The sequence below is a fragment of the Pezoporus flaviventris genome, unplaced genomic scaffold (genome assembly GCF_033815535.1).
Source record: "Pezoporus flaviventris isolate CSIRO_AGI_PZ_B2104156 unplaced genomic scaffold, CSIRO_AGI_Pfla_v1 ptg000073l, whole genome shotgun sequence".
Lineage (NCBI taxonomy): Eukaryota > Metazoa > Chordata > Aves > Psittaciformes > Psittacidae > Pezoporus > Pezoporus flaviventris.
This window is the reverse complement of record NW_026892621.1, coordinates 2,627,985-2,653,996: the sequence shown is the minus strand read 5'-3', so window position 1 is coordinate 2,653,996 and position 26,012 is coordinate 2,627,985. Positions and strand designations below refer to the sequence as shown.

General features: G+C 38.4%; 1 protein-coding gene across 9 annotated transcripts in view; it reads right to left on the bottom strand.

Moving 5' to 3' along the window:
- Positions 1 to 26,012, bottom strand: part of IARS1 (isoleucyl-tRNA synthetase 1) — a 231,906-nt gene that overhangs the window by 139,011 nt on the left and 66,883 nt on the right. For 7 of the 9 annotated variants that reach the window (XM_061472908.1, XM_061472911.1, XM_061472912.1 and 4 more), the window contains 11 exons: positions 22,605 to 22,752; positions 19,694 to 19,814; positions 15,754 to 15,845; positions 15,308 to 15,385; positions 14,714 to 14,835; positions 11,231 to 11,333; positions 10,943 to 11,026; positions 3,534 to 3,708; positions 2,656 to 2,759; positions 2,298 to 2,393; positions 86 to 262 (listed from right to left, as the gene is read on the bottom strand). In XM_061472908.1, coding sequence (XP_061328892.1) covers positions 86 to 262; positions 2,298 to 2,393; positions 2,656 to 2,759; positions 3,534 to 3,708; positions 10,943 to 11,026; positions 11,231 to 11,333; positions 14,714 to 14,835; positions 15,308 to 15,385; positions 15,754 to 15,845; positions 19,694 to 19,814; positions 22,605 to 22,752 — 1,300 coding nt within the window. The remainder of the gene's footprint in view (positions 1 to 85; positions 263 to 2,297; positions 2,394 to 2,655; positions 2,760 to 3,533; positions 3,709 to 10,942; positions 11,027 to 11,230; positions 11,334 to 14,713; positions 14,836 to 15,307; positions 15,386 to 15,753; positions 15,846 to 19,693; positions 19,815 to 22,604; positions 22,753 to 26,012) is intronic. The other 2 variants (XM_061472913.1, XM_061472914.1) reach the window with 2 other exon arrangements.

Genomic DNA, 26,012 nt, shown 5'->3' with positions numbered 1-26,012 from the left:
CATTCACTTTTTCTGTAATTGAAGCACTTTGTTCAGTTAAAAGCAGATAAAATGAACTATGCACTCAAGGCTTTTTCCTTCTTACTTGGGTTGTTTCCTGGATAAGAACTTCTTTTGAGGTAGGCACGGGGTAAGGCTTCAGGGCAGCCTTTATTGTTGCAAAAATGAAATCTGTATGTTCCTTAATAACAGTATCCAGGTAGTCACCTTCTGGATGTGCCCTGTAGTACACTGTAATCTCATCTGTAGGAACCAGGTTTCGCTGTAGGATATACCAAATATATTAGACAGCAAGATGACTTTCACATACACAAACCAAAAGAATACTTATTAAGATAAAGAAAATAAAGTATCTTAGACATTTACCAGACATTTGTTAAAGTTTCTACAAAAGATTTAGAATAAAACAATTCTTTTGTCAGAAGGTGATGTCCAAATAGTGTACCTTACTCAAAAGGTTTCACTTTCCAATTCATCTACCAACTCATCCCCTTGGCGAGCTGAAAGCCTACCAAATTTATTAAAAAGCTTTTCTTGATGCACAAGGATTTTTCCAGCATTTACACACCCTGTTTGCCTGAAATTAAACTTCTGTCTCTTTACTGAAGATTTGCTCAACCAGTGACATTTTCTTAACACCCAGCAGCCTCCAAGACACGCTGGTATTGTTTCGGAAGGTGGTGACCGGACTTTAAAGTTGTCACACTAGTTCTGTCACAGCTCACACAGTAAGATATACTTCACAAAAAGAGCAACTCATGCGAATGATACGCTTATTAAAGTTTATTAGAGCAACATGCTGCTTCAGTAAGAAAATTGTTTCAAGGGAAAGACAGCAGCACCAAGGAAACTTGATTTCCCAAATCTGCTAAAAATAATGACTTCCCTAATGCCAGTAATAGTTACTGTGGATCTGGAACATGTGGTCTTCGCTACATACACGCTTTTATAACAGGAGTAGGAATGAAAGAACAACAGAATAAATGCACATTGGCATCATGTTAATTATTAAAGCAAGATTAAGTACTTTGATACTGATTTAAGTGAGAATGAGTTACAGCTTTATGTCATTATGGAAGTAGATTTAAATCATCCAGTAACTCAGGAGACAGTTTTCTTCTCACGGCCACATTCCCTCCTGTTTTTATTTTATACAAAAATAAATCTACGTAGTTTTTTTTAATTATATAAACATACACACATAAATAAATACAAACTATTCTGGTATAGATCTGTCATTTTTCAGTCTTATACTGAAGATTCATGCTGTCTTAACTCTACAGATATCTTTTCCCAAAAACATGTCCCATGAAAATTCTCCCTACACATCATTTAGAGCTCTTGCAAGATTTCGTCAAGCCAAAATCCGAAAGAGATAGAAATTCTACCATATTGCCACCAAGTTAGTCAAGTAGGAAAACCCTGCATGTGTCATAGAACAACACGTCCCATGTTCGTAACATGCACATCAGGGAACAGAAGATTGATTTGTGTTTGTGGTTTTTTGTTTGGCTGGTTGGCTTTTTGTTTGTTTGTTTGGCTCTAACTTGCAGATTCTGAAATCTTCAGAACAATTTGTACCAATCTGAATATTACTTAATGTTCTCTTGAAATTAAAGACTTTTCAGAGTTGACATTACCTCCACAGTGACCATGCTTTCTTGGCACAAAATGGAGATAGCAAGCACAGCTCTTCCTGGATTGGTATTGTAGAGAGAGGGAAGTTACACTTATTTCAAAGTGCTTTGTGCCAAGGTCTGACAGCATCATTTGTATGTATGATGAGAACAATTTAGAGTGGAATCATTCATGTAGGTATACAAATTGGTCCCAGAAATGGCTCCTGCAATTTACTAAGACACAAGTTTGTTTCTTTGGACAGTCCTAGGCTCAGACATCTCAGCTCTCACCAGCTTGGCTGAAGTAACACACAGGAACAGAGCCAGAACAGAACCTAACTCTTGTCCGGAAGCATGCAGGCCCCAGAGCAGCCTAAATGGAACTGAATCTCTGCAATGTGGCTGATGATAGAAAACAAGAGGAGCTCAGTAACATACATGAATTAGTTAATTCACTATTAATGCTGCATGTCAAGCTCATTGTTCAACTGTAGCTACTTAATACGTGAATTCAAAAATCAAAATAGTTATTTGTAATCATTTATGTCAGTCAAAGCTATATAAGGGGAGTAAATGATACAGGGCTGTATGTTTATTTAAAAAGATAAGCTTCTGCTGTATACTGCCCAAAGATTGCTTAAAAGTAAAATGTTTTGTTGCAAAGCACTGCTTCCTAACCTTTTTGCGAAGCTTCTGGATGCGATTAATCACTTCCCGTGCAACTCCTTCATCCACCATGGACTGGTCTGGGGTAACATCTAGCAGAACTAAAACCTGAAATAACACACAAAAGACAGTTGAATAGGTCACAGACTTGAAACAAGCTGGTGTGACTTGCTCAGAAGCTCAGGTCCACTTTTATAGAGCTCCTCACTCTTAAAAGTACTTGTGGCATCTCCAAAATCCAGAAGATAGGCTCCTGGAATTTGCTGAACTGTCTGAACAAACAAAACACCCCAGCTTTCACCACACCCCTTTCATATTACTTTGAGAAATACATCCCTTAATCAAAAAGAAGAAATGACCAATACACTACCTGAGCATCTGAATGTGCTTCAAACTGTGTAGATCCTCCTGCAACCTGATACATGAGACGAAGATCTTCCCCATGGAGTTCATGTCCTTCTACAACAATGGTGCCTGCAGAATTGGCAGGGGAAGAGCATCTCTTAGAAGTAGAGTAAAAAAGTTCTTTTAAATCTAAAAAGCTTGAAACACTTATCAGACTTGAAAAATGTTCAAAGCAGTGTACTTGTGATACAGTGGAAAGCAGTTGAGCACTGATAAGGAAGACTGAACTATCCCACAGTCAGATTTTTCATACAAGCAGAGCTCACTCAAATGCAGATGCTTCAGCTACTGTGTATCATCTGAATGAACCAGAATAAAACTTAACAATAACCTGTATACTCAATGAAATGAAAATTCACATTCCAGCAGTTAAATAAATTGACAGAGCTGGAAAATTCACATCTACTTGTAAACCTGGAATTGAAGCAATGCTTTTAGAATAAAAGCTATTGCATATATACTCAGTTCAAGTATGATTCAGTCATACAGAACAGCTTAGCCTCCACTTCATCTTGGCCTTACAGTAACACTTAAACAGGAGAACAGTGTAAGATTAGCATATATGGCCACTGATCATCTACTGTCAGTGAAATAAAAAAAAACAAAGAACTTTTCTCCTAGTCTCATGAACATAAAATTTAATAGGGTACCAACAGCAGGGAAGTAGGCCTACAGTCTCCCTAAGCCTACAGGAAGATACTTGTGCAGTTGTTCCTGAAAATGCTCAATTCATATATAAAAATCAGGAGCAATTCCTCGGGTTTTTCTCTGATGAGCCAAAGAATTTTGGATTCTTTTTTCTGTCAACATTGCCATCGTTTAGTGGTTTGTACCATTACGTACCTGTCTCCTGGAATTCCTCCAGCTGCTCGCTCTTCAGCTCTTTGATTGCAGCCATGACAAGCTTAAACGCACCTTTCAAGCGCTTCCCAAGCACCATGTGATCTGGTTCTGCTCTCAGTCGGACTCCATATTTCTCTTTATCAACAGAGAGTGTCACTTGACGTACATTAAGTTCCTATATAAATACACCAAGAGAAAAAAAAATGAAGTTAAAGAACAGCCATCTCCAACAGCTGTGGCAAAGGTACAAAACCAGGGCCACAGCACTAGCGAAGTTGTAAGTCCCAGCTGCTAATCTTTTACATGGTTGCCTCTGTGAACTAAATAACTTACCAACACTGCAAGAGCAAATAAACCTGCCTAATACTGAAACTGGCCTTCAGAAGAAGGCCCCATCCTTCTCCCCAGCCTTTAGATAGACATTTCTCTGTTATTAGTAGATACCAGTCAGCCCTCAACTGAAATCAGATCCCTATTCAAAAGCTCTTTTTATTTTATCATTACAACTGTCTGAGGAGATAAAACTACTACCTTCATGTACAAAGGTATTAGAGAATGGCCTGGCAAAATTCAGGAAGAAAAATTCTGCTAAAACAGACTGAAAGGACTATCCATTTAGTCAGAAATCTGTAACCAAAGTTTTATGGTTTAAGTTGTACAAATGCTGCTGCCTCATTTCATCTCTTTACTTGTCCCAGACCAAGGATGTTACTTTGCCACTACAGACTGTGCCCATGTTTATAAAGTAAAAGAGCGATGCTAGAATTCTGGTGAGAAGAAAGCTGAAGGGGAATATGATCGAGGTTTAAGAAACTATGAAAGAGCTGGGTGAGGAATGTAAAACTGTTATTCACCAAATCCCCAAACAACCTCTCAAGTAAAGAAGCACAGTGGAAACAGTGGGAGATTGGTTTGCAAGAGATACGCAAGTAGTTAGCCTTCAGTACTTAATGGCACAAGAGGAGATAAGGGGGAGAGTACCCCAAGTTCAAAAAGGAATTAAACTAACACCAGGCACACGAAAAGACACTAAAAGGAACAGACAGGCACATGCCCCCAAATACAATAGCTGCAGATGGTGACTACGACAGGAGTCTACCCAAGTGGCCAGATGCTTGTGCTTTCTCTAAATGGATTCTATCATTGCAGGAGACAGCACGATGTGCTAGATGAACCATGAGTCCAAACCACTAAGTCACTTCTTACGTTCCTAATTACAAATTATTTCTTCATCACATAAGCACATTAAACACCACCATTTAAAAAAAAATAATCCCACAAACCTTCCTGCACACCCAGACCATCACACAATACCAAATTTGAAAATACACAGCAAACCTCTCTATTCCACACTTAATTCTGTCCAATGAACAAATGCATTACACACACTGTTAATAACGCAAATAAATAATGTCTTTGTATATCTCCTGTAAGCAAGAGCACTGTACCCCAGTGTTGCTTTGTGGCTCTAAGAAAGTCTTGTTTTGCCCTGCTTTGTAAAGCCAAGTAAGAAACACAAAGAAGACAGCACCCGATAACTCAATTTCCAGTTCCACGCAGCTTTACTCTCTATTCTTACTGTGATGGTACCAAGGAGAGATCTTGGAAGTTTTAACTGCCAACATGCAACTCTTCCACAAGTGCAAACCTGCACGCATCTGAAGCATATTCACTGTAATTCAGTGGGTTTTGTCTGTCAGGTTGCCCCATACTTGAAGCATTTTGCGTTTAAATCTCCACCAGAAGGCGGTTAGAGTTCACATCAATATGATATAGAATCACCAAGTGCATCTGGCAAGGAAGCCACTCCAAGTCAGTTAGGAAGCAGAAGTAAATGACAGCATCAGTATGACAAGGCTAGCAAGTAGTCAAACATAAAGACTGAGAAGTAATGCTTAAACATAGTCTCTGAGCTACAGTGTAATTCCCTAGGAAGTCCTACTGACATAAGAGAAGCCAAGAATATAACTGAATCTAATTTTACTTAATGTATCTTTTAGGAAGTCTAATGAAAATTCTGCACTTCAGAAATTCAGTTTTCATGGGGTGCTGTTGGAAATAAGCACACAAGTAGCAAATGGTGACCTTACGGGGAAAAAAGAAATAATCCAAAAACCAGAGTAAATTGAAAGATGACTTTGGGCCTGATTTGGCTTGTATGTATTTTATCCATTCCATCAGGAAAAGTTTTCTATCTTAATTAGATTGGGAAACCGTTCTTCTGAATACATTGCCAATCAAAAAAACAGAATGATGCTTGAAAAACAAAGGCAAGTCTGTATCTTAGGTCCATTTATATCTTCTTCAATATAGTGCTTCGACTTAAAATAGTTATAATTTTATCTTCCTAATAAATCAAAATTAGCACCTTAACACATCTTTCAAGCCTCATACACACAGACTGAAGCAACCAGTCCTTCCCATCACTGGTCCAAAGACCTGTATATATGGAGGCATTTCTTGTGTACAAGGGCCTTTTCTTGGTGCCATGTGCCAGACACAATCAGATTGACCAGTAACCCAACTATAGCCAGTTCTCAGAACACAGAAAAAGAAATGCCAGTGCTGTGCTTCAGCTGGTCTGGGCTCTCTAAGCCAACATCCTAAAAAAGAAAATAAATACCGATTTTGTAATACTGTAAGAAACAAAACACTGAAGGACCACACACTGCCACAGTTAATGCATTGTTAATTCAGCCCCTTTGTGGACTCAGTCTAGCACGTTACTGTAACACCACCAATGTGATGAAATCCTGGTAGACTTTAGATGTGATGGAAAGCTAATTTTCTCAGATTTATTATAGCCATACATGGGGGTGGAGTTTGCAGAGTATACAAAGGTTGGATGCAAACACGATTCTAACTGTACATAAAGTAAAACTTATTCAGATAAAACCTTTCACTGGAAGAAGTTAGGAAGAGAAGTCCTGAACTAAACTTGTAAGAGGCCTCAAATACTAATGAATAAAATGCCACTGTGATCAGTTGTTAAAAGCCTTCCAGATTATTTTTTTTTTTGCTGTTTTTGCATGACAACTCTGGGCAGTTCTAATGTTAAAATCCCCTATTTAAATGATTTGATATGTGCTGCTGATGAAAAAGTCAGACTGCAGATCAAAGACTACAGCTGCTTCTAAAAAAGTTATGAATGAAATTTTCCAAGAATTGACAAGCATATTTTTCAAAATTTTTTGTCAGCAACTGCATGAAATTAAATGGCATCAGTTTTTCTTACAGATAACCTCTGGAGCTGTAAATTTACCAGAAACACTCTTCTGGCAATAACTACAGGTTCTAATGCTCTGAATATGTAGGAAGTTGATGAACAAAGCAACAAACACAGCCCAACACTACCCAGTCTACCTGCATTCATTGACCTCTTTAGCTCTGAACCACCCAAGTAACCAACTAGATTGACTGGTGTGCAATATAATAAAAAGTACACTAAGTTTCAGTATCAACCGTTGAATTTAAAGATATGTAATAAAAATAGGACCATAGACAGTATTTTTTTGTGCTTCCATAAAGATATTTCAGTTTGTTGTAACTCATTTCCCCGTAAGTCAGCAATACCTTGACTTTGTTTGCAGTAGCAAATTAATAGAAATAACACACTTGTACAATCAACTTATGTAATAACTTATCAAATTTTTAGATTCCTTTGTTACCTTTTACTACCTGTAGAAGTTGACAGCAAATTTTTGTCAGCTATCTTTCTGGAAGTAATTTGAGTAAGCAAACCTCATCTTCCTTCCAAATGGATTCTGTAAAATCCATAGATCCAGTTTTCAGATCAAGAAAATGTGGTAGACACTAATCTAAATTTCACAGCAATGTGCTACTGAAAAGATTCATGCCAAAATGATTAATAATAACAGTAATTCTGAAGTGAAGCATCGTAACTGCCAAGTCTAAGAGAAATATTCCATCCACTAACGACAGAAAAGCCTTCCAATCCCACTCCAAATCAATTCAGATTTAATTAAAATTCCTTTATTTCGCAATTCTAAAGAATTTAAGTCCCACAGTAACTAAAAGCAAGAAGCACACACCACTGATGTAGAAGTCATGTGCACTGAGCCATGACTCCCTCAGCCAGTGCTTTTAAGTCACCCCCAGCTGAATTTTTAGAAGCTTTCTTCAGATGTGTATTTAGGCTTGGGGAAAGATGGTATTGCTGGAGTAATACATAATTAGAAGTTTAAGAGGTTCTCTGCTGCTTCAGTCATCTCTTGAATTCTTTGACTGACATGGTTGCTCTCACCAAGACAAGCAAGGTGAGTTGATCTTGCACAGATAGACACAGACTTCTGTTCTCTGTCAAGGTGAAGCAGCTGATCTTGCTTGGCATCTCATTTTAAGCAAGTGCCTAAATCTTCTGTTGTGCAACCCCCTGAAAACACCTTTTTAAAAGGAAGGAGGAATCCTTAACCTACCAAGTACAGGCATACTATAAGGGCTGTGCCATTTGGCCATGCCATTTCTAGACAAGGGAAAAACACTTTAGACTGTACTGCCAGTGGTTATTATGACAGAGAAAGAATTTCTCTATCACGTATCTTTGAAGACCTGTTTCACTGGCTTTAGAGAATCCAAAATGCTACAAACACTTATGGAAGAAAAACATCTATTAAATGGAAATACTTCATGTAGTACCAGAATGTCTTAGAACAGCCACTGGAACTGGCTCTTTCATGAACATATATACAAACCGACCTGGAAAGAGGCAGATTCTGACAAACAAAAGACAACAGAAAGGTCAAATGTCAGTTATTAGTAGAGATACATTTTATTGAATAAACCAGAGACCATCAAACAGAAACACAAGACATATTGCTGAACCCACCAGTCCTATATTATATCAGCTTGTAAGAAGTACAGAGGTCCTAAGGTGATACACCATGGAAATAATTTCCTGAAGACAGAAAACAGACAATTTCCTTTGCAGTGTCAGATTCAAAGTTTCAACACTGCGGATGGAGCTGAAGGAAAGGAATCACTCTGAATGTCAAAGATATTCCTGCATTTCCCACCCAATTACTGTATTTGGACATACACAACCTGTGCACTAATATGTCAGTATCTGGGAAGTATGCTGGAGGCAAAATAGGACAAAGAATGAAGTTGTAACAGTAATCTGTTATAAGTGAGCTACAAGCACTTAAAGTAGAGGAAGAGGGCAGACTTCAGAGGATAATGAAAAGTACACTATCGCTCACCTCTCCAGGTGCGTTATCACAGGAGGAAAGGGAAGGAGGGCTTTCATGAACAGCTCAGATTGCTGTTCAATTGTTACATTGCTATTCAAAATCTTTTTTCCTTCCTAGTTTCGGCTCATTTAAACAGATTGTTTCTAACATGCAGATTTGAGAGGGCAAGACACAAGAAGGCTAAGCTTGTAGTTCACAGGCATGCAGAAACTGCATTAAGACTTCTACATGAAATCTCTTATAACAGTTAAGGAAGTTGGTATTTTCGAGGAATTGTTAGTTTTTGTATTGCACTGCAGTTAACTTTGCTATCAAGGACCTTACGCTGAGGCTAGTACCCCTTCCTCAGAAACTTTACTAGGTCTTGAATGGAAAAGATCTTCCGAACAACTACCTCTGTGTTTTGTTTTGCAAGACCACTCCTTCAGTTCTCATCTGAGTTAAAAAAAGCTGGTGTATATTCTGCCTCACTGAATTAAGAGCCACACAAAAATACAATAAGATTGCATATGGGAAGGATTCATGTGAAAATGCAGACAGATTAATACCCAGAAATTACTGTCATGAAATAATCCCCAATTTATATTCAAAGTCTAATGCCCAACATCAACACCAAATCGGTTCCTTTAGAATTCTGCTTTCTTAGCAAAAAGCTCCTATTCAAAATGCAATTCCTTCCTCCCCAAAACAAATACAAAGATGAAGTCATGGCTTATCTCCCCAAGGAACACAGTGAAACATCTGGGTGAAAAGGGATCATCAATCCCAGCAACAGATGATGCAGCAAGAGGAAATGAAGTCTGCTCAGAAATAACAGCATTGCTTAACCAGTCTTCCTTCTTCCCTCACTGCCTTTCAGAGTGGTTCTGAAAAGCCTCTGGTCTTACACTGGAGATGACATTACCTCTAACCCCCTGTTCAGCAAAGCAATTATAAAGCCCCTAAGCTGCTAACACTGAGAAATTACACATAGCATATCTCCTAACATCAAATAACATAGCATATCTCATAACATCTCATAGCATATCTCAAACATCATGATCAAAGGCATGATCATGACAAATCTAAGTAGTAAGAACCACTCTTTTATAAACATGTTTTGGAAGCCCCAACACCTAGAAAAGAGGCATACCGGCAAAGTAACTTCCCTTCACCCTCCCTTTTCTTTTAGAATAAAAATACCATGGCTCATCAAAATTCATCACTGTAGCTGAAACACTTCCTTCTCACTATTCCCTTTTATTGTTTGATTTCTCTTGTACATCATAGATGTGAAAGATGCATATAAAGTCTGTTTGCAATAAAATTTAATTTAACATAAGGACTAAAAAAAGCCCACTCTACTGTCTTTTAAGCAAAAGTAACAGGCTTCTTGCTTTCACTACAGCTTCTGAAATGCAGTACTGAAGTTTAAAATATATGTTTATAGTATAAGCGTATAAATTAAGTTTATCTATGAGCAAACTCCTTTTTCATTTCGCTTCTGGAAATACTATGGATTTCTACATGACCGACTAAAGGCAGAAAGTGAAGTCAATTTTGGCAAGTTAAGCTCCAAAATCCAAGACAGGTTACTTCTCTTTTGAATGATGGGGCTTTTATCCAAACAAAGATTTAGAAGTAGGGCAGGCTGCATTTCTCTAATGGACACACATTACAAGAGCACTGCAGTGGCATACAGGAGCATACGAGTGTAAGAAATTGGAGAGACTAACATTTATTTGACATTTTATTTCCTAAAGAACATCCTGTAAAAATCTTGACTTGTCCCCTCACCTCCCGTATGTGGAACTCTCTCTCCATCAACCCTTCCATTTACTGTCAAACTTGTTATAATCTCCTGAAGGAGATCACAGATTTTGCAATCCATCCCTTGCACAACATGTAGTTGACTACTGTCTTATTTTCACTCAGAAACTGTTTTTTTCCTTTCCCTGATCAAGAACATTTCTTATAGTCTCTTAGTCCCATGTGGTCAGTTTGAGGAATTTAGTACCTCTCAATAACACAACTGACAAAGGATCATCACACATTTTACCTTCATTTCTGTGCACAGAAATGTGCTATCCCCTTTCATTACAACTCTCTAATTTTACCTAGTGACTTGTTAATAACACCAACAGGGAAGGTTTGAGGTTGGTTTGTTTAGGTAACCAATAAACACAATCCAGCTAAGCATCACATTCCTGATGTTCTTACCTCAAGTATGTACTTCTCTAAAGATCTGATGTTTTCCAGAGCCTCTGGGTCTTGATGGATAACAACTACTTCTTTCAAAGGATACTGGGGAGAAGGAAAACAAACAAACTTTTGTCCTTCCATCTAAAAATGAAAAACTTCAGCAATTATTTATTATTTGAAGTATTTTTATTCTTGAACTGTTTGCCATTCCAAACTTAATTATGCAATTTTCTCAGGTTTATCCCAAAGTTACAAAGCTATTGCACATTCCCAATGTATTGATAAGAGATGGTAAAGAGCTCTAACCTTTACTGGAATGGTTTTTCTGTCCCTGATTACTCGTCCAAGCTCAATAACAGATTGCAAACAAGAAACGGCACTTTCAATTCTTTTGTCAATGAGATCCTCCCTAGATCAAAAAGGAAATATTGCTTCATTTCATTCTGTTTGCACAGACTGAAAACATTTTACCCCCTTCTCTGAAATTCTCTACAAGAGACACAATTATGCCCTGATGGAGCAATCTGAAAAACGAACAAACAGGTTTTTCTTCTCTTTGTGGAGAAGACGAGGAAATAATGTGCTGAAAACAAAAAACAGAGTTATTTTTAAATCATCTTTTGTTAGCATCTCTCACAAGATGGAGATGAGGGATTGAGTCATACTACCTATTCTATTAATATCCAATGAAAAGTAAGATTTACATTAATAATATCCTAAGAAGATGATACAAGAAGATATTTTAAATAGGATACTTACAATGACAATGGAATAACTATAAAACAACCAACTCACTGGGTCTCAATTTATAAACTTTTCCATGAATCCTAGATGGTTTAGCTTGAATTTTTAGACAGTCTTGCCATCTTTCCTGGCTTCACCATTTTGACAGCCTTCCATTTTGAGGCAAGGAAGGGTTGGGGGACTGGAAGGGTGTTCGTGTGTCTTTTTGGGGTCTGAGGGGTGAGTTGTATGAGCTGTTTTTGAGTAAGCCAACATTTAGATCTTGTTTCCAATGTACTGGCAGCCAACAGTTCCAAAAATGTGGTTTTCCTGATTTATTGAGCAGCTGCATAAATTGAGCAGCTCCTTTAAAACCGCGCAAGTGTCATCTCAACCTGATGAGGTACAGGTTCAAGAGACAGTTGTGACTAAAAATGAACAGCTGTGACTAAAATGAACGAAGTCGTTAGCTGTAAGTAGCAAAAGCACTGGAATGAAAACCATGTGTCCAATCAGAACTGTCTAGAAAAACAGAACTGGCAAAGCAAAACTTACAACTGAAACATCTCTGTGTTCTGCATTAGGACTTTGATTAAGATCTTACTACCTATTTTGAAGCTTTTCTTCCAAAAGCCAGTCTTCCAGCATGGTTCTCCAAAAACTTGAAATTATGTAAACTGTGAGATACAAGATTTTGCTCCCAGTAAGACCAATATAGCACAATGTGGCAGTATTTCAATATTACTTGCCACTATTTAACAATATTTTGGAGCCACAAAATAAGAATGGTCTTCAGAGACTGCATGAATAGCCACAACATTTAATTAATGCAACCAATCTTTACAGACACTGTTAACTGAGTGGGGTTTGGTAACACAAGTGTTAAGTCAAGTTCAGCTGTGAAAGTGGCCAAGTCCCTTAGCTTTATCTGCACATACACCATATTACTAGAGTAGTATTTTATTTAACTGCATCAAAAAATGTCTATTTTTATTAACTGACAACGTTGTCCCTATGCAATCATCAGAAAAATATTCAAACAATAATGCAATGCTGTGCTTAGCAACTCAAAGTGAAACTCTCAAACTTCAACAATAATTGAGTTCTAAAAACATATCTTTCTATCTGACGAAGGGCACAACTGATACATAGGGAATCAAGTAAATTACACAAACTAATAGAAGTCAAAAATCCAAAGTACAAGACAAGTACATCTTATGTTTATATGATGCGGCAGCAAGTCTGCGCTAACAGGAATAAAAGGTGACTAAGCCGCTTCTAAATGCTCATGCTAAGCCCATGCATTAACTGAGCTCCTGCAAATAGCTCACTACTCCTACATTACTCCATTCTACAGGAGCTCAGAACCATTTCTGATAGCTCACTGATGAGTTTTGCATTCTTTGATTACATATTCTTTACAGCACTTTCCCAGGGAACAGAGAATCAGCACCATCATTATGTCAATCCCAAACTCCCTGTTGCAGTAACTGTCACTATTAAAGCTATCAGCGCCTTCCTCAAAGGATATAGTACCCATAAAAGAAACTTCATTACTAGGAGGTTTACATTTTTGAGCAGGCACATAAAATATCAAGGTCAGCTCCCTTGTCCTTAAGGGTTTTCAAACTGTGCTGTAATGCAAACGGAAACTTTGCTTCTCTTCCTTTCAGTGACCAATACTAGATTGTAATGCAGGCACTAACTTTATCCACTACTGTGGCATATCAAAGCACTAATTAGCAAATGATTACTGTAATACCCTCAGTCTCTCTTAAATATTAAAGATCGAATTAAGAAAAAAACAAAACAAAACCTAACCAACAAACAGCCCTGCCCAAACCAACTTCAGTTGCCAAGTTCTACCTGGGTTGAGTTGATACTATGGATAACCCAGAGCGTACATCCAGTACGACCACCATGGACCCAAACCTTTTTGAGACACCCTGGCACTCACAAAATAAACCTCACTCATCAGCATCCAAAGAAATAATCCGTCTGGAAAGCACTCTCTCATATGATGCATCCTCTTACAAGGAAGTGGCAGTCTCTGGACAATGGTCTAAATTCTTGACCTGAAGCCAAAAGAACGCAATCTGCTGGCTCCATATGTGGTCGACACAAAACAGTAATTCCAATCCTTGTGGGATCTGGCATCAGCATTCACTAAGAAAGGCCTCACTATAGGGGGAAGCACACGTTCTTCCTTGTAGGGCCTACAAGGAAGTTCTATAATCCTTTTGAGCCCTTCGTAGGTAGGCATTATAGCTTCTAGTCAGTGAAAATTTTGAAGAGTAAAAGGATATGCCTTGCCCACCATAAAGAAACATGAGCTGAGTACATGCATTCCTCCTAATTGTTTTCCTTCCTATCTACAACCCTTTAACCTAGCACAAGTCTACTGCCTAAACATAGGCACAAGTCTACTGCCTAAACATAGGCACAAGAGGTTCCACTTAAACTTGAGAAGAAACTTCTTCTCAGTGAGGGTGACGGAACACTGGAACAGGCTGCCCAGGGAGGTTGTGGAGTCTCCTTCCCTGGAGACATTCAAAACCCGCCTGGACGCATTCCTGTGTAACATTATCTAGGTGTTCCTGCTCCGGCAGGGGGATTGGACTAGATGATCTTTCGAGGTCCCTTCCAATCTCTAACATACTGTGATACTGTGATACTGTGAAACATGGAGGGAAAAGAAAATTCCCAGCTAACACAGAGTGGCGTGTGAAGTGTACCCCAGGAAAATGCTATCCTATGGCTAAGAGGCTAACGTTAATGACAGCTTCATCAAAACTGAAGCGTTTTTTTGCTTATAGAATAGAATGTGTTAACTACCATCCCAAAATTCTCCCCCAGGCAAAGGAATATTCACATTAAAGCAGCTTGTTTTCTTGTTATGCAAAACATTTCTGAATACAAGTAAGTGAAGGAGCACTGTTCCATGAAAAGAACAGGAAAAAAAGAAAAACCACAAACCAAAACAATACCAACAAAACAACCACAATCAACCAAGGAAAACCCAACCAAACCAAAACCCCTTTTTCCCACACAGCAGCTGGCTCTCACCTCACTTGAGGAAGCATGAGGTAGTGGATGCTTTCAGTATTCTTTTCCTGAACTGAGGCCGGATCAATAAGTGTCTTCAGATTCTGGTACATCAGCTCAGTGATAAACGGAGTATATGGTGCCTGTAATGTTGCACTCAATCATCATCTTTTCTTTACTGTACATTATCAATCAGTAATACTTATGAATTGCTAAGGATAGTTCAGTAAAAAGAATGCTTTCACTGTGTCGTCAGTGCAGAACTGTAATGTTATTCAAAATGCAGACTGAAATAAATGAGGAAATTTCTGCTACTTATTCACCTCCTTCCTGACATTTACGTGTTACTTTTAGACGTCAGACAAAAATCATGTCTTTTTGATCGGTCAGGTGATACAGTAGGCCTTTATACTATCACAGGGCAGATAAGCAAATAAAAGAGGAAGGAAGAAAACAAACTGTGCTACAGAAATCAATAGCAGTATGTTTTTTTTCTCCCCACGTTTAGTCTCTGTACCCCTAGTTTCTATGGTCAACTACAACACAAAGCAGCATGCTTTTAGATTAGCTGCACTAAAAACACTAGATAGTTACAGTGGGCTGTAATTCCCTTACCATAAGTCTGCACATGGAGAACAAAACACTGAACAAGGTTTCCAAGGCCATAATGCAGTCTTCAGTCCCATTCTCACCCTATTGGAAGCAATCACAAAAACCAGCAACTGTAATTTTAAGATAAGTAAGCTCATGACAATAAACTTCAAAAATTTTATATTTTTATGTAATAAACTGGTTTCCAAACTGTATTCGTTTTGCTCGATCCCGTTCAGCAAGTGAAACAGAATTATTGGGCAGTTTGTTGGTTGGTTTTCCTCATAAAATAAAGTTGAGGGGATAAAAGTCAACTTCTCATTCCCACTACCAGGTACAAACTGATACAATTTAAAATGCAGCATAAAGATTTTGTGTAACACAAGCTGCTATGAAGCTGCTATACATTAAATTAACATAGACTGCTGGGATTCTATTTACAGGACAAGACTGCAGAAGTAGGTACCTACCTTTAGTCTTCTGCGATTCATTCTAACATACCAGTTGGTCAGAATATCAACAAACTTCACTAATCGAGGGACTACAGTGTACAGACGGTAAGCTACAAGGAAAAGTGTTTACTGCAGTTAATATTTGCCCTCTGCAACAAGCTCCTCACTTAAAGAAACACATTATCATTTGCAGCTCTGGTGTTAAACATAATACTTGAGCAGAAGCATGTATGTAAGATCAGAAAAGCAAGTAGACATATTATTATGTTAAAACTGTATTTTGAAATTGCGTATTATCAATTCTCATGCCTCAAGACAAACACATCCTCCACCAAATTGCTTCCCTAATCCTACAGAGACAAGCATTATGGAAGCCTTATGCTTTTATCTGACTCGTAAAGAGGATAGTGGATAAGAGACTATTAATCGCAAAGGATTTGGCAAATCCTAGATTTGCACATGCTGTAAATACAGCCAAGTCACTAGACGTTTAAGAGAAATCATTGTGGAATCATACAAAGATATTTTATTAATTACTGCCAACACTGTCTCTCTTGTTGGCCAGATTTAAAATGAGACACCTATTTCAATCAATTCTCCCTCAGTTAACTGCAATCTTTATTTTTCTAAGTAACACAGTAAGCCTAGAAGAATGTAAAGTAACAGCAAGCCTGACGAGGTAAGAAGATAAACATAGCTGCATTTTCAAGTTCTGGGTAACTTCAAATCATGGAAGATTGCCAGAACAAAAAGAAGGTCACCACAAGCATCACTATGCAACTGGGAAAACAAATTTCAGTTGTTCATGAGAGAATTGGTGGGATGGACCTTAAATAGGACTCCATTTTCTAAGGAAAAACCTGTGTATAACATCTTTAAAAGCAAAGAGCTTTTTGATCTCTATTCTGAATCGGTTTCATTAATCAAGCAGCTACTGAATAAAAAGGATCTTTGCTTTAAAAGCTCCAACATGCTTTTCACTGCACTTTCTAAAATAGAAGTGTTGTTAAAGGCACAGTACTGGTATTTAAACCTAAAAAGGAAATGCTCAGAATATGCATGGCATTGTGGGGAAGACATGAATAATGTGGGAATTTGTATTCCTTAAAAACTCCCATCTCTCTTCTAGCTATGCAACATGTAGTTAGGAGACTGGTTAAAACCGAACAGAAACCTCAAAACCAAACACTTCAGGGATGAATCTCTTGTAGATACACTAAGTTAGCCTGGAAGTATGCATTTCTCCCCTTAATAGCTGTAATCCTGGTTCATAAACCAAATGGTGAAATTTTACTGTTTCACGACTCAAGAAAAAGCCATGGCATGTACATAGAAAACCACACACACTGCTTTCAATTTACTGGTTTTTAACTACAGAATTTTAGCCTCCCCTTAAAACACAAAGGATTGTTTGCCCTATTACTTTGCATAATATCCTCCTGATATTTTCGTACTTGGCCTGTTTATCAAAGGGCCCAACTCCTGGAAGTTTCCATCGTAAAAGATGAGGTTGAGTGGAGAAACTGTACTACTACTTACTAGCTAATAATCCATGTGGATAAATGTGTTATTATCAAAGTGAAGCTAAGTTAGCTGCACCAGCAGCCAATGAAGAGGTTATTGGTGCACATCTACCCAACAATTCTGAAGAGAGAGCATGTTTGGGCACCTGTTAAACCAGAGATGCCACACCACAGCAAAATCCCTCTTACAAACACACATGTATGGTTTCAAAATATTTGCAATTTTCCATGAATAACTGAAGTGACGCTGCTTTCTAATACTTGCTGTGTCCTATTCTCCAATTGCATACATTCTAGGAAGTCAAAAGCTTTCCCAGGCCAGGATTAGCAGAGGGTCGTTATACCTTTCTGAAGTTTTCCTAGGCTCCCCAAAGCATCCCAAAGCTGGGAGTGTGCACAGGTATGTTGCCCTTTCCACCCTCAGTCTATTCAAATGAGGTCAATACCAAACTGACAGGGACCCCATGCAGGCTGAAATACTGCTGGCTATTCGAGCTACTAGCAAAAACTGGGGCAGAATTAACTAAGTTTTCCTTAATGGGAACATTTTTCTAGAGGCAGGCAATCAGTGTAAAATGTGCCTCCACTATAAAATACACTTGATTAAATGGAAGAAGCTAAGCTCAATTGCGACATTTTTTCTGGTTAGTGGCATCTCCTTGAAATTTAGAGTTTCAAGCTTATGTCTTCTTGATCACACACACAGTTCCAAGAAGAGCACATTACAGTGCAGACTGTGCCATTCCTTTGACAGACAGCCTGAACATCCCCTCAGTACCACTGCCTCAGGTATGTTTTAGACATAGCAGAGACAACATACCATTTTATGCACTTTGCAGTAAGAGCTGCATGGCATTAGTTGGCAATCATTTACTTTTGCTTGCATCGTGTCACATCTACAACAGCTTGTGCATGTTTATTACTTTTTCATCTTCCCTTGCCTCTTACTAGCATTTTTCCTAGTTCAAGCCATAGCACAAGTATCATGTCACCATATACCAATTTACTGCATTCACTAATACCCGTCTGACTGAATTCAGAGTTTATGCAGAAACACAAACTGAAAAAATGTTTATTAATCACTTGCAAATAAGAGGTCTCACTCATCTGATGAGTGCATCCTGTTATATTTATCTAACAAAAGACAATAGCAATTAACACCAACACCAGTCTTGAAAGTCTTTACATTGTCATTTTCCAGCAAGCATTTTCTTCTGCTTGGAACAATCTTCTTGCTATGTAAAGATGTCAGCTGACATAACCCTTTTTATTAGCTTCATCTTCCTCTTAGAAAACCAGAGCAGAGAACTTGAGTTTCTAGCCCCACACTCATCTTCCTGCAAATACTGTTTGTTTAAACCATGCACTAATCTAAGATCCCAGGTATGCATTCACAAATGAGTCTTCCACTATCCTCAAAGGTGTTATGTGCTGCTCTTTACATGCAGCACATAAGCTTGCATAGGTTCTGCATATTAACTGTGTGGCAACAGATGAAACTCCCACACCACCACTGAATTTCAAGGACAAAACTTCTAGGATGAAGCCACATTTTCATCAACAACACACAGCCTTTATCATATTCCAGGTTTTGGTAGCTTGAGAATTCTTTCTTCCTTTAATGAAATGTTCTTAGATGACCTCACCTGAATTTTCTTATTACCAAAATGACCTGGATAAACACTGTAGCCTGACAAACTCATCTTAGTGATCTTTGGGGAGAGTCTACATCAATGCCAATCTAAGAAAGGGAAATACAGAAATGATTGAAACAGTGGAGGACTGTCCTGTGCCCTCAAATTCAGATCTTGCATTTAGCCGTTTCCTTGTTATCCATCTTCCCAGTAATGGTTTCCTTCGTCAAGCCCAAACACAACTGTGGAAGGCTTCTAAAAATTCTTCTGAGGGCAACTTATTATCACTGGCTTTGGGGGCTGTTTGTTCATTCATAGACCACATTAATAGAACTATGCTTGGGAAAAAATTATTCCCCATGCTCATGTACCTCTCAAATTTATTTTATTTAGCTGACTTGAGCACTGCCCATTTTATCCTTTTTTTTTTTACAGCTTCCCCAAATTCTATTTGGCTTCCTTTTCACTGCTTTCAGTTACTCTTATAATACTATTAATGGCTCCAAGCACTTCAGATGTTACAGCATCAAGCTACATCACTGAGCTCATAGCATTAGCCATGACCCAAAAAAAAAAAAAAAAAGCTTCAGCACTTTTTGAAATCTCATGAACAAGAACAGCAAAATCTGTATTAACAAGCATGAAAGCAGCATTCCATGTATTATGGTAGCTGGTTAAAGATTTCTTTCCTTTTATCTGGACTGTAATTCTCAAGAGGAATCTGTAAATCTCTGGATGAAATGGCTAGTTCTCTCATAAAAAATGAAACACCTGCACACACACCCAGCCAAATGCGCATACCTGCCATTTCAGCTTTGAAGAACTGAATGAGTGATTGGGTGAAAGAAAGAATCCATTTATCCATGATGTTTTTGCTCTCCTTAACTGTATTCTCATTGTAAAGGAATTCTCGTCCCTCATCCTATCATCAACATAAAAACACAAAACACATTTTTCAAGTCATAAGGGTATATATTCAAGCCTCTATATGAAACCACCTGTCAGCCACTAGTATTTTGTCACCTTCGCTATGTTACATGGTTTTCCAAGGAGAGGACATGAAATTCCAGAAGAGAATAAGCTAAGAGAATTAGTAAGAGAAGTAGCTGAGGAAAACCTGACTCCCACTGCTGCTGATTTCACCACACTACTCCTTCAACTACAAAGGAGGCCAGTTATCTGGATCTGTTAAACCAGGTATAGAGAAGTACAGCACACAACAATATGCAGTCGTTCTTCCCTTGTGTGCAGCGTAAGCCACAGCTTCCGCACACAGGGCAGAACTCTCACATATACCTAACTCCTTCATCTAGGAGGATCTGAAGCATTTACAGAAAAGGTACTATGAAGATAAATTATATATGGGAAAAGGGTAGATGAAGTTCATAATTATTGTTAAAGAACATGTGACAATTTCCACAGATTAAAACATGAAAGAACACAACCTAAAAAAAAAAACCCACAAAAAAAAACAGGTGGAATCTTTCAGCATCCAACATACATACAGGGCATTTTGTTGCTTTCCAGAACACTGATGTTTGCACCCATCTGAGAAATTGCAAGCAAAACCACAAGTAGCCACACTTGTCAGTGCCAACAGTGTGAATCTTCTTATGACTGGTTGAAAACAGTAGTTTTAATATTCTTTTAGATTTACGATCAGTATTTAACATCTGGTTATAAGTCTTGGGCTTGCCCTTCCCCCAGAGTCCAAATGAAAAAGATCTCTTGGGATTACTTGACCTAGTAATTATACACCCACTTACGTAGTTTCGAGGACAAGATTCTTAGGGAAGAAATACCTCTGCACACCCAGAAATACAGCAATCCCAGTTGTGAGGTCAGCAATCATTCAACCAATTACAGTTACTGTGGTAATTACAGCAAGCATAAGATTACCATTAGACTTCACGCACAACATTGAGATTGTAGCTTCTTTCTTGCAGAAGGCAGAATACAATGAAAAAGTTGTTTAAGCCTCTGCATGAAATCTAGCACTATCACCTCCAATAGCACATTATTTTGCCTAATATTGTGCACAGGAATGGTTTCAGGATCTATTTAAAAAGAAAAATTACTTCTGCTTAATTACCAAAACTATCTGGTTAGGCACCTGGATTTTCTACTGGGGTATCCCATCTCCAATTTGGCTGACCTTGCAAGATTTACTGGGATCAAAGCAAAAAGCTGCAAAGCACTGTAGATAATTCAAAGCTCAAACAGGAAAACCTGAAGTATATTTCTGGGCAGTGAATAAGTTTGCCTGATGAATGCTGTCTAGGGATCCTAAGAAAAGATTCCTTACATATTAGGATCTCAAGTTACCAGACTTTCTTCCCAAAAGGTGTTATTAAAAAGATGAAACCATTTATTTAAGTCAGCTATTTACTGTACTATTTACTGAAGTCAGATGCCTTTATTGCTTCAGCTGTCCACAGTGACTAGGCTGCTAGTGTAATTTCTTGTGTAGTATAAGGTTTGAACTTTTTCACTTAGGTCCCATTCTTCCATGTAAGTCTGCACTAAGATGTGGTAATCTTCTACCATTAATCTCAGCTGAAAGATAAAAATTGGTTTCAACAGAAACTATACAATATACACATAAAATATTCAATTTAAATGAAAATTTACTATCAAAAAGAAATTTCAATCTTGCTTTCATTTTGAAAGGGTAGAAACTCATGTCAGTCACTAAGCACTTTTAGTAGACTTCAAATGTAATTTTCAAGTCTAAAGCATTATTGCTTTTATGATTTGCCTTTCTTCCCATTCCATTTCTTCCCCCATCCCCCAAAGTTGCATTTAAATTTAACTTTAAGAAAAATCAACTGTCATGTTCAAGACAACAATCTTCTGGCTGCTGTTAATGTATTCACTATCGAGTATTCCCAAGTTAAACATTTTTATGCAGATTCATACTTAAAGTTACAGTAAATGAGTTAGCTCAAGAAGTCGTCACAGCAGCCAATACTGAAAATAGCTTTCTTTACTTATTTGCAGTTGCATTTGTGTTAGGTCTCTATGCTGCTAAGCAATGTCCTCTGATGGCATCCTTCCTACAACATAGCCATTCCTGACTACATAGCATGGGGCAATGGCAAAGAAAAAGCAGCAGCAGCACTCAAGGCAATATTAGTGACACCTGTTGCCTCCAAGCTACTACACAATCACTGGTAAGAATTAGCAATAAACCAACAAGGCTTAGTATGGACATTTCAGAAGGATTCCCTCAAGCACACATGGTACCTGGCTTTTAAGGTGACTGACAGCAGATAATCGCTTAGTATGTATTAACCCCATAAAGTCCCTATCAATAGATGCAATAGCATCATATTTATCTCAAATAAGAGGGAATCAAGAACAGCCTAATCTGAGAAAGGATAGCTGTTATGTCTTGACAGGGCCTACCTTCCACTCCTCCTTTCTATAGAACAAGCTTGGTCAAGGAGAGAAAAATGTAGGGTGGTTATAGTTTTATAAAACAGGAAACAAACAGCAAACACCATAGGAATTCACAGTGAATATATACAACCTGACCTAGCTTTGAAGTCAGCCTTGCTTTAAACAAGGACATAAAGATCAGATGACCTCCAGAGTCAGAATCCAAACCTCCCTTCCAAACTAAACTTCTCTATGGTGCTAATTCACTCTAACATTGGCAAAAGCACAAAGCCCCTTCCACTTTCTTTTTCCACATTCAAGAGATCTGTACCTTATGTTGCAGGATCTGAACATTCTGAACAAGAAAGCGATATGCATTGTACCAGGGCAGGAAGACATCTTTCAGTATATCCCTTACTCCTTCCTCTTTAAATCTCAGGTTTTCTGCTCTTACCACAGGAGAATTGATCAAGTATAACCTGCAAAATAAGAACACAGTACTCAACAGCTTAAAACTATGTATACCAGCAGAAATGCACTGAAATGTACAGTAAACCCTAGAGAGCTGCACAGCAAGAGACATACCCAAGGGAACAGTTTCACATTAAGAATTCTGAGGAAAACAGTACTGTAAGCATGTAACATACTGAATATATGACAATTTACTTCCTAGTAGACAGGACTATTTCTATGATGCTGCTTATGGAATTTGATTTATTTTTTTTCTTTTTTACCCTAGAAGTCAATTGAGATGATAACACATGCTCAGATGCTATTACAGTCTAAAACTAGAACTGGATGCATGGAATTAGTAGACTAGACTGGAAGAGGCTTTGAGCAACCTGGTCTAGAGGAAGGTGTCCCTGCCCACGGAAACTAAATGAGCTTTAAGGTCTCTTCCAACCCAAACCAGTCTGTGATTCTATGCTCTTTAGAACGGCACCTGTTGTTTTGGTAATATTTTGAACTCCTTAACAATGAAAAAGTACCTTTTGATTCCATCTAGCTCATCTCCTCATTTATAAAAAGCTTTGCACCCACTGCAAACACAGGGCTAAGGAGCAAGGCAAAACAAACAGATCAAAATCAAAGAGCAGAAATGAATACTTTTAAGGAAAAACAGTGCCAAAAGAGAAGAAAGGATACACCTCTGATCAATACAAATGTGCTTCAGCTCCTGAAACAGCTGACAGAGAATGGCAGAGGATTCAAGTGATGTTAACTTCTATATCAGCAGCAGCCCCTCACACAATCATGCCCAAGTCAGCCAAAGGGGTTCTCATCTATACATTAAATCCACCCTGTCTAGGGAGATCCTCCTCAGGTCAGTCTCTCTCAAGCTGTAAGTTCCTCATTTCACAGAGACAGACACATCCCTGGCTTCCTTGCTAGCTCTGAGTTTACAAAGAATCATCACTATACTTCATCCCATTTTCTTCCTTAAACAAATATTCTGTCTGCAGAGAAAAAGATGTACCTATCAAATTAACTCAAAAAGAAAGCAGGTGTTACCCAGGCATCAAAAAAACTTGAATATAAACTTGATTTAGATACACTTCATTTAATTTTCCAAATATGAAATCCAAACCAAACATTTTATTTTAAAGATTGATGTGTTTCTCAACAGAAATTTATTTACTCATTTTGTCACATCTTAGCAGCTTTTAAAACTATGATTCTAAACTACTACATCTTTACAAGGACTTCCTTTAGGAGGCTTTAAAATCTTAATGGGGTTTAACACAGCACATTCAAGAATACCAGATCATCAATTCTTCAGGAGAGGGCTTCTTTGGTAAAAAAGAATACATAAAAAAAAGCTGCCAGAGTAAACAGTAATGCAGCATAGAAATAGGCATTTTCAGTACTGTACTGGGGAAAAAAAAATATCTTTAAGTATTATATCTGAATTCAAATTATGAATTTAAAAGAGTACAGGACAACTAAGCATGATAATGAATGAATAAGTCCCTAAATTAAATTAGAACTTATAGGCATATATTTAAACTAAACTTCCAATCACAATTACCTGTATGCTTATTACTCTTTATTTCAGAAGTCAAACATAACTTTAATCATAGTACATAGCTAGCCTGGCCGCAGGGTACACTAAGATACTCCAGGCTTTTTATCAGTTTGGGACATACCCAGAATAACAACTACTTCAAATATTCCCTCCACTACTTTCCTGCTGAAGAGGCTGCAATGCCAACTTACCAGACCAATGAAGGATCCCATAAATTGCTAACTGCAATCCCCAATTGCTTAAGTGAGCAGCACTCACTTAAGAATCTATCAGAAGTCTTCTTAAAATAGTTCTTTGCATGAGCAATTGAACTAAATAACAGAAGTAGCTCTCTAAGGCTACAGTTTTGGTTTGTGGGAGTTAGGGGGTTTTGTTTTGGGGGAGGGGGGGAGGGTTTGGTTGGGGTTGTGGTTTTTTTTTCTTTTGTTTAGCTGAGGTTTTAAAACATAGCAGCTCTACACTGCCTCACAATATGTAAAAATTGAAAGAATAGTAATTGCCTGAATTATTCCAATACAGAGATACTTAACACTCATCATAGCAGCCTTCCAATATCTGAAGGGGGCCTACAAAGATGCTGGAGAGAGACTCTTCATCAAGGACAACAGCAGCAATAGGAAAAGGGGCAATGGATTTAAACAGGGGAAGTTCAGATCAGATATAAAGAAGAAGTTCTTTACCATGAGGGTGGTGAGGCACTGGAACAGGTTACCCAAGGAAGCGGTAAATGCTCCATCCCTGGCAGTGTTCAAGGCCAGGCTGGACAGAGCCTTGGGTGACATGGGTCAGGGACATCCAGTTGGAACTAGATGATCTTCAAAAGGAGCGTGACCAGCAGGTCAAAGGAGGCGATCCTGCCCCTCTACTCTGCTCTCGTGAGACCGCACTTGGAGTATTGTGTGCAGTCCTGGTGTCCTCAACATAAAAAGGACATGGAACTGTTGGAACAAGTCCAGAGGAGGCCACGAGGATGATCAGGGGACTGGAGCACCTCCTGTATGAAGACAGGCTGAGGAAGTTGGGGCTGTTCAGCCTGGAGAAGAGAAGGCTCCATGGAGACCTCATAGCAGCCTTCCAGTATCTGAAGGGGGCCTATAGGGATGCTGGCAAGGGACTCTTCATTGGGGACTGTAGTGATAGGATAAGGGGTGTTGAGTTAAAACTACAACAGGGGAAGTTTAGATTGGATATTAGGAGGAAATTATTTCCTGTTAGGGTGGTGAGGCACTGGAATGGGTTGCCCAGGGAAGCTGTGAATGCTCCATCCCTGGCAGTGTTCAAGGCCAGGTTGGACAGAGCCTTGGGTGAGATGGTTTAGTGTGAGGTGTCCCTGCCCATGGCAGGGGGGTTGGAACTAGATGATGTTGAGGTCCTTTCCAACCGTAACTATTCTATGATTCTATCTTAAGGTCTTAAGGACAAGTTATATCTAGTAATATTACTCATTGGGAAGAACATAAAACCTTTCTCAAATCAAGCCAGTATTACCAAGTTTCCTAACAATATATGAGAAACCATTTTGTCTCTCTAAAGCAGCAGTCTATGACATTATGCTGTTTCTTCTGCATTTTGAGAACAGATTGAGAGGAGAATGTAACACATCACATCTAACAGGAACACTTACCTCAGGATACATAAAAGTAAAAGGCTTGTATATACTATGACCAGCAAATTCTCTTTCTGACATACTTCAGCTTTAACAGCTATCCAACT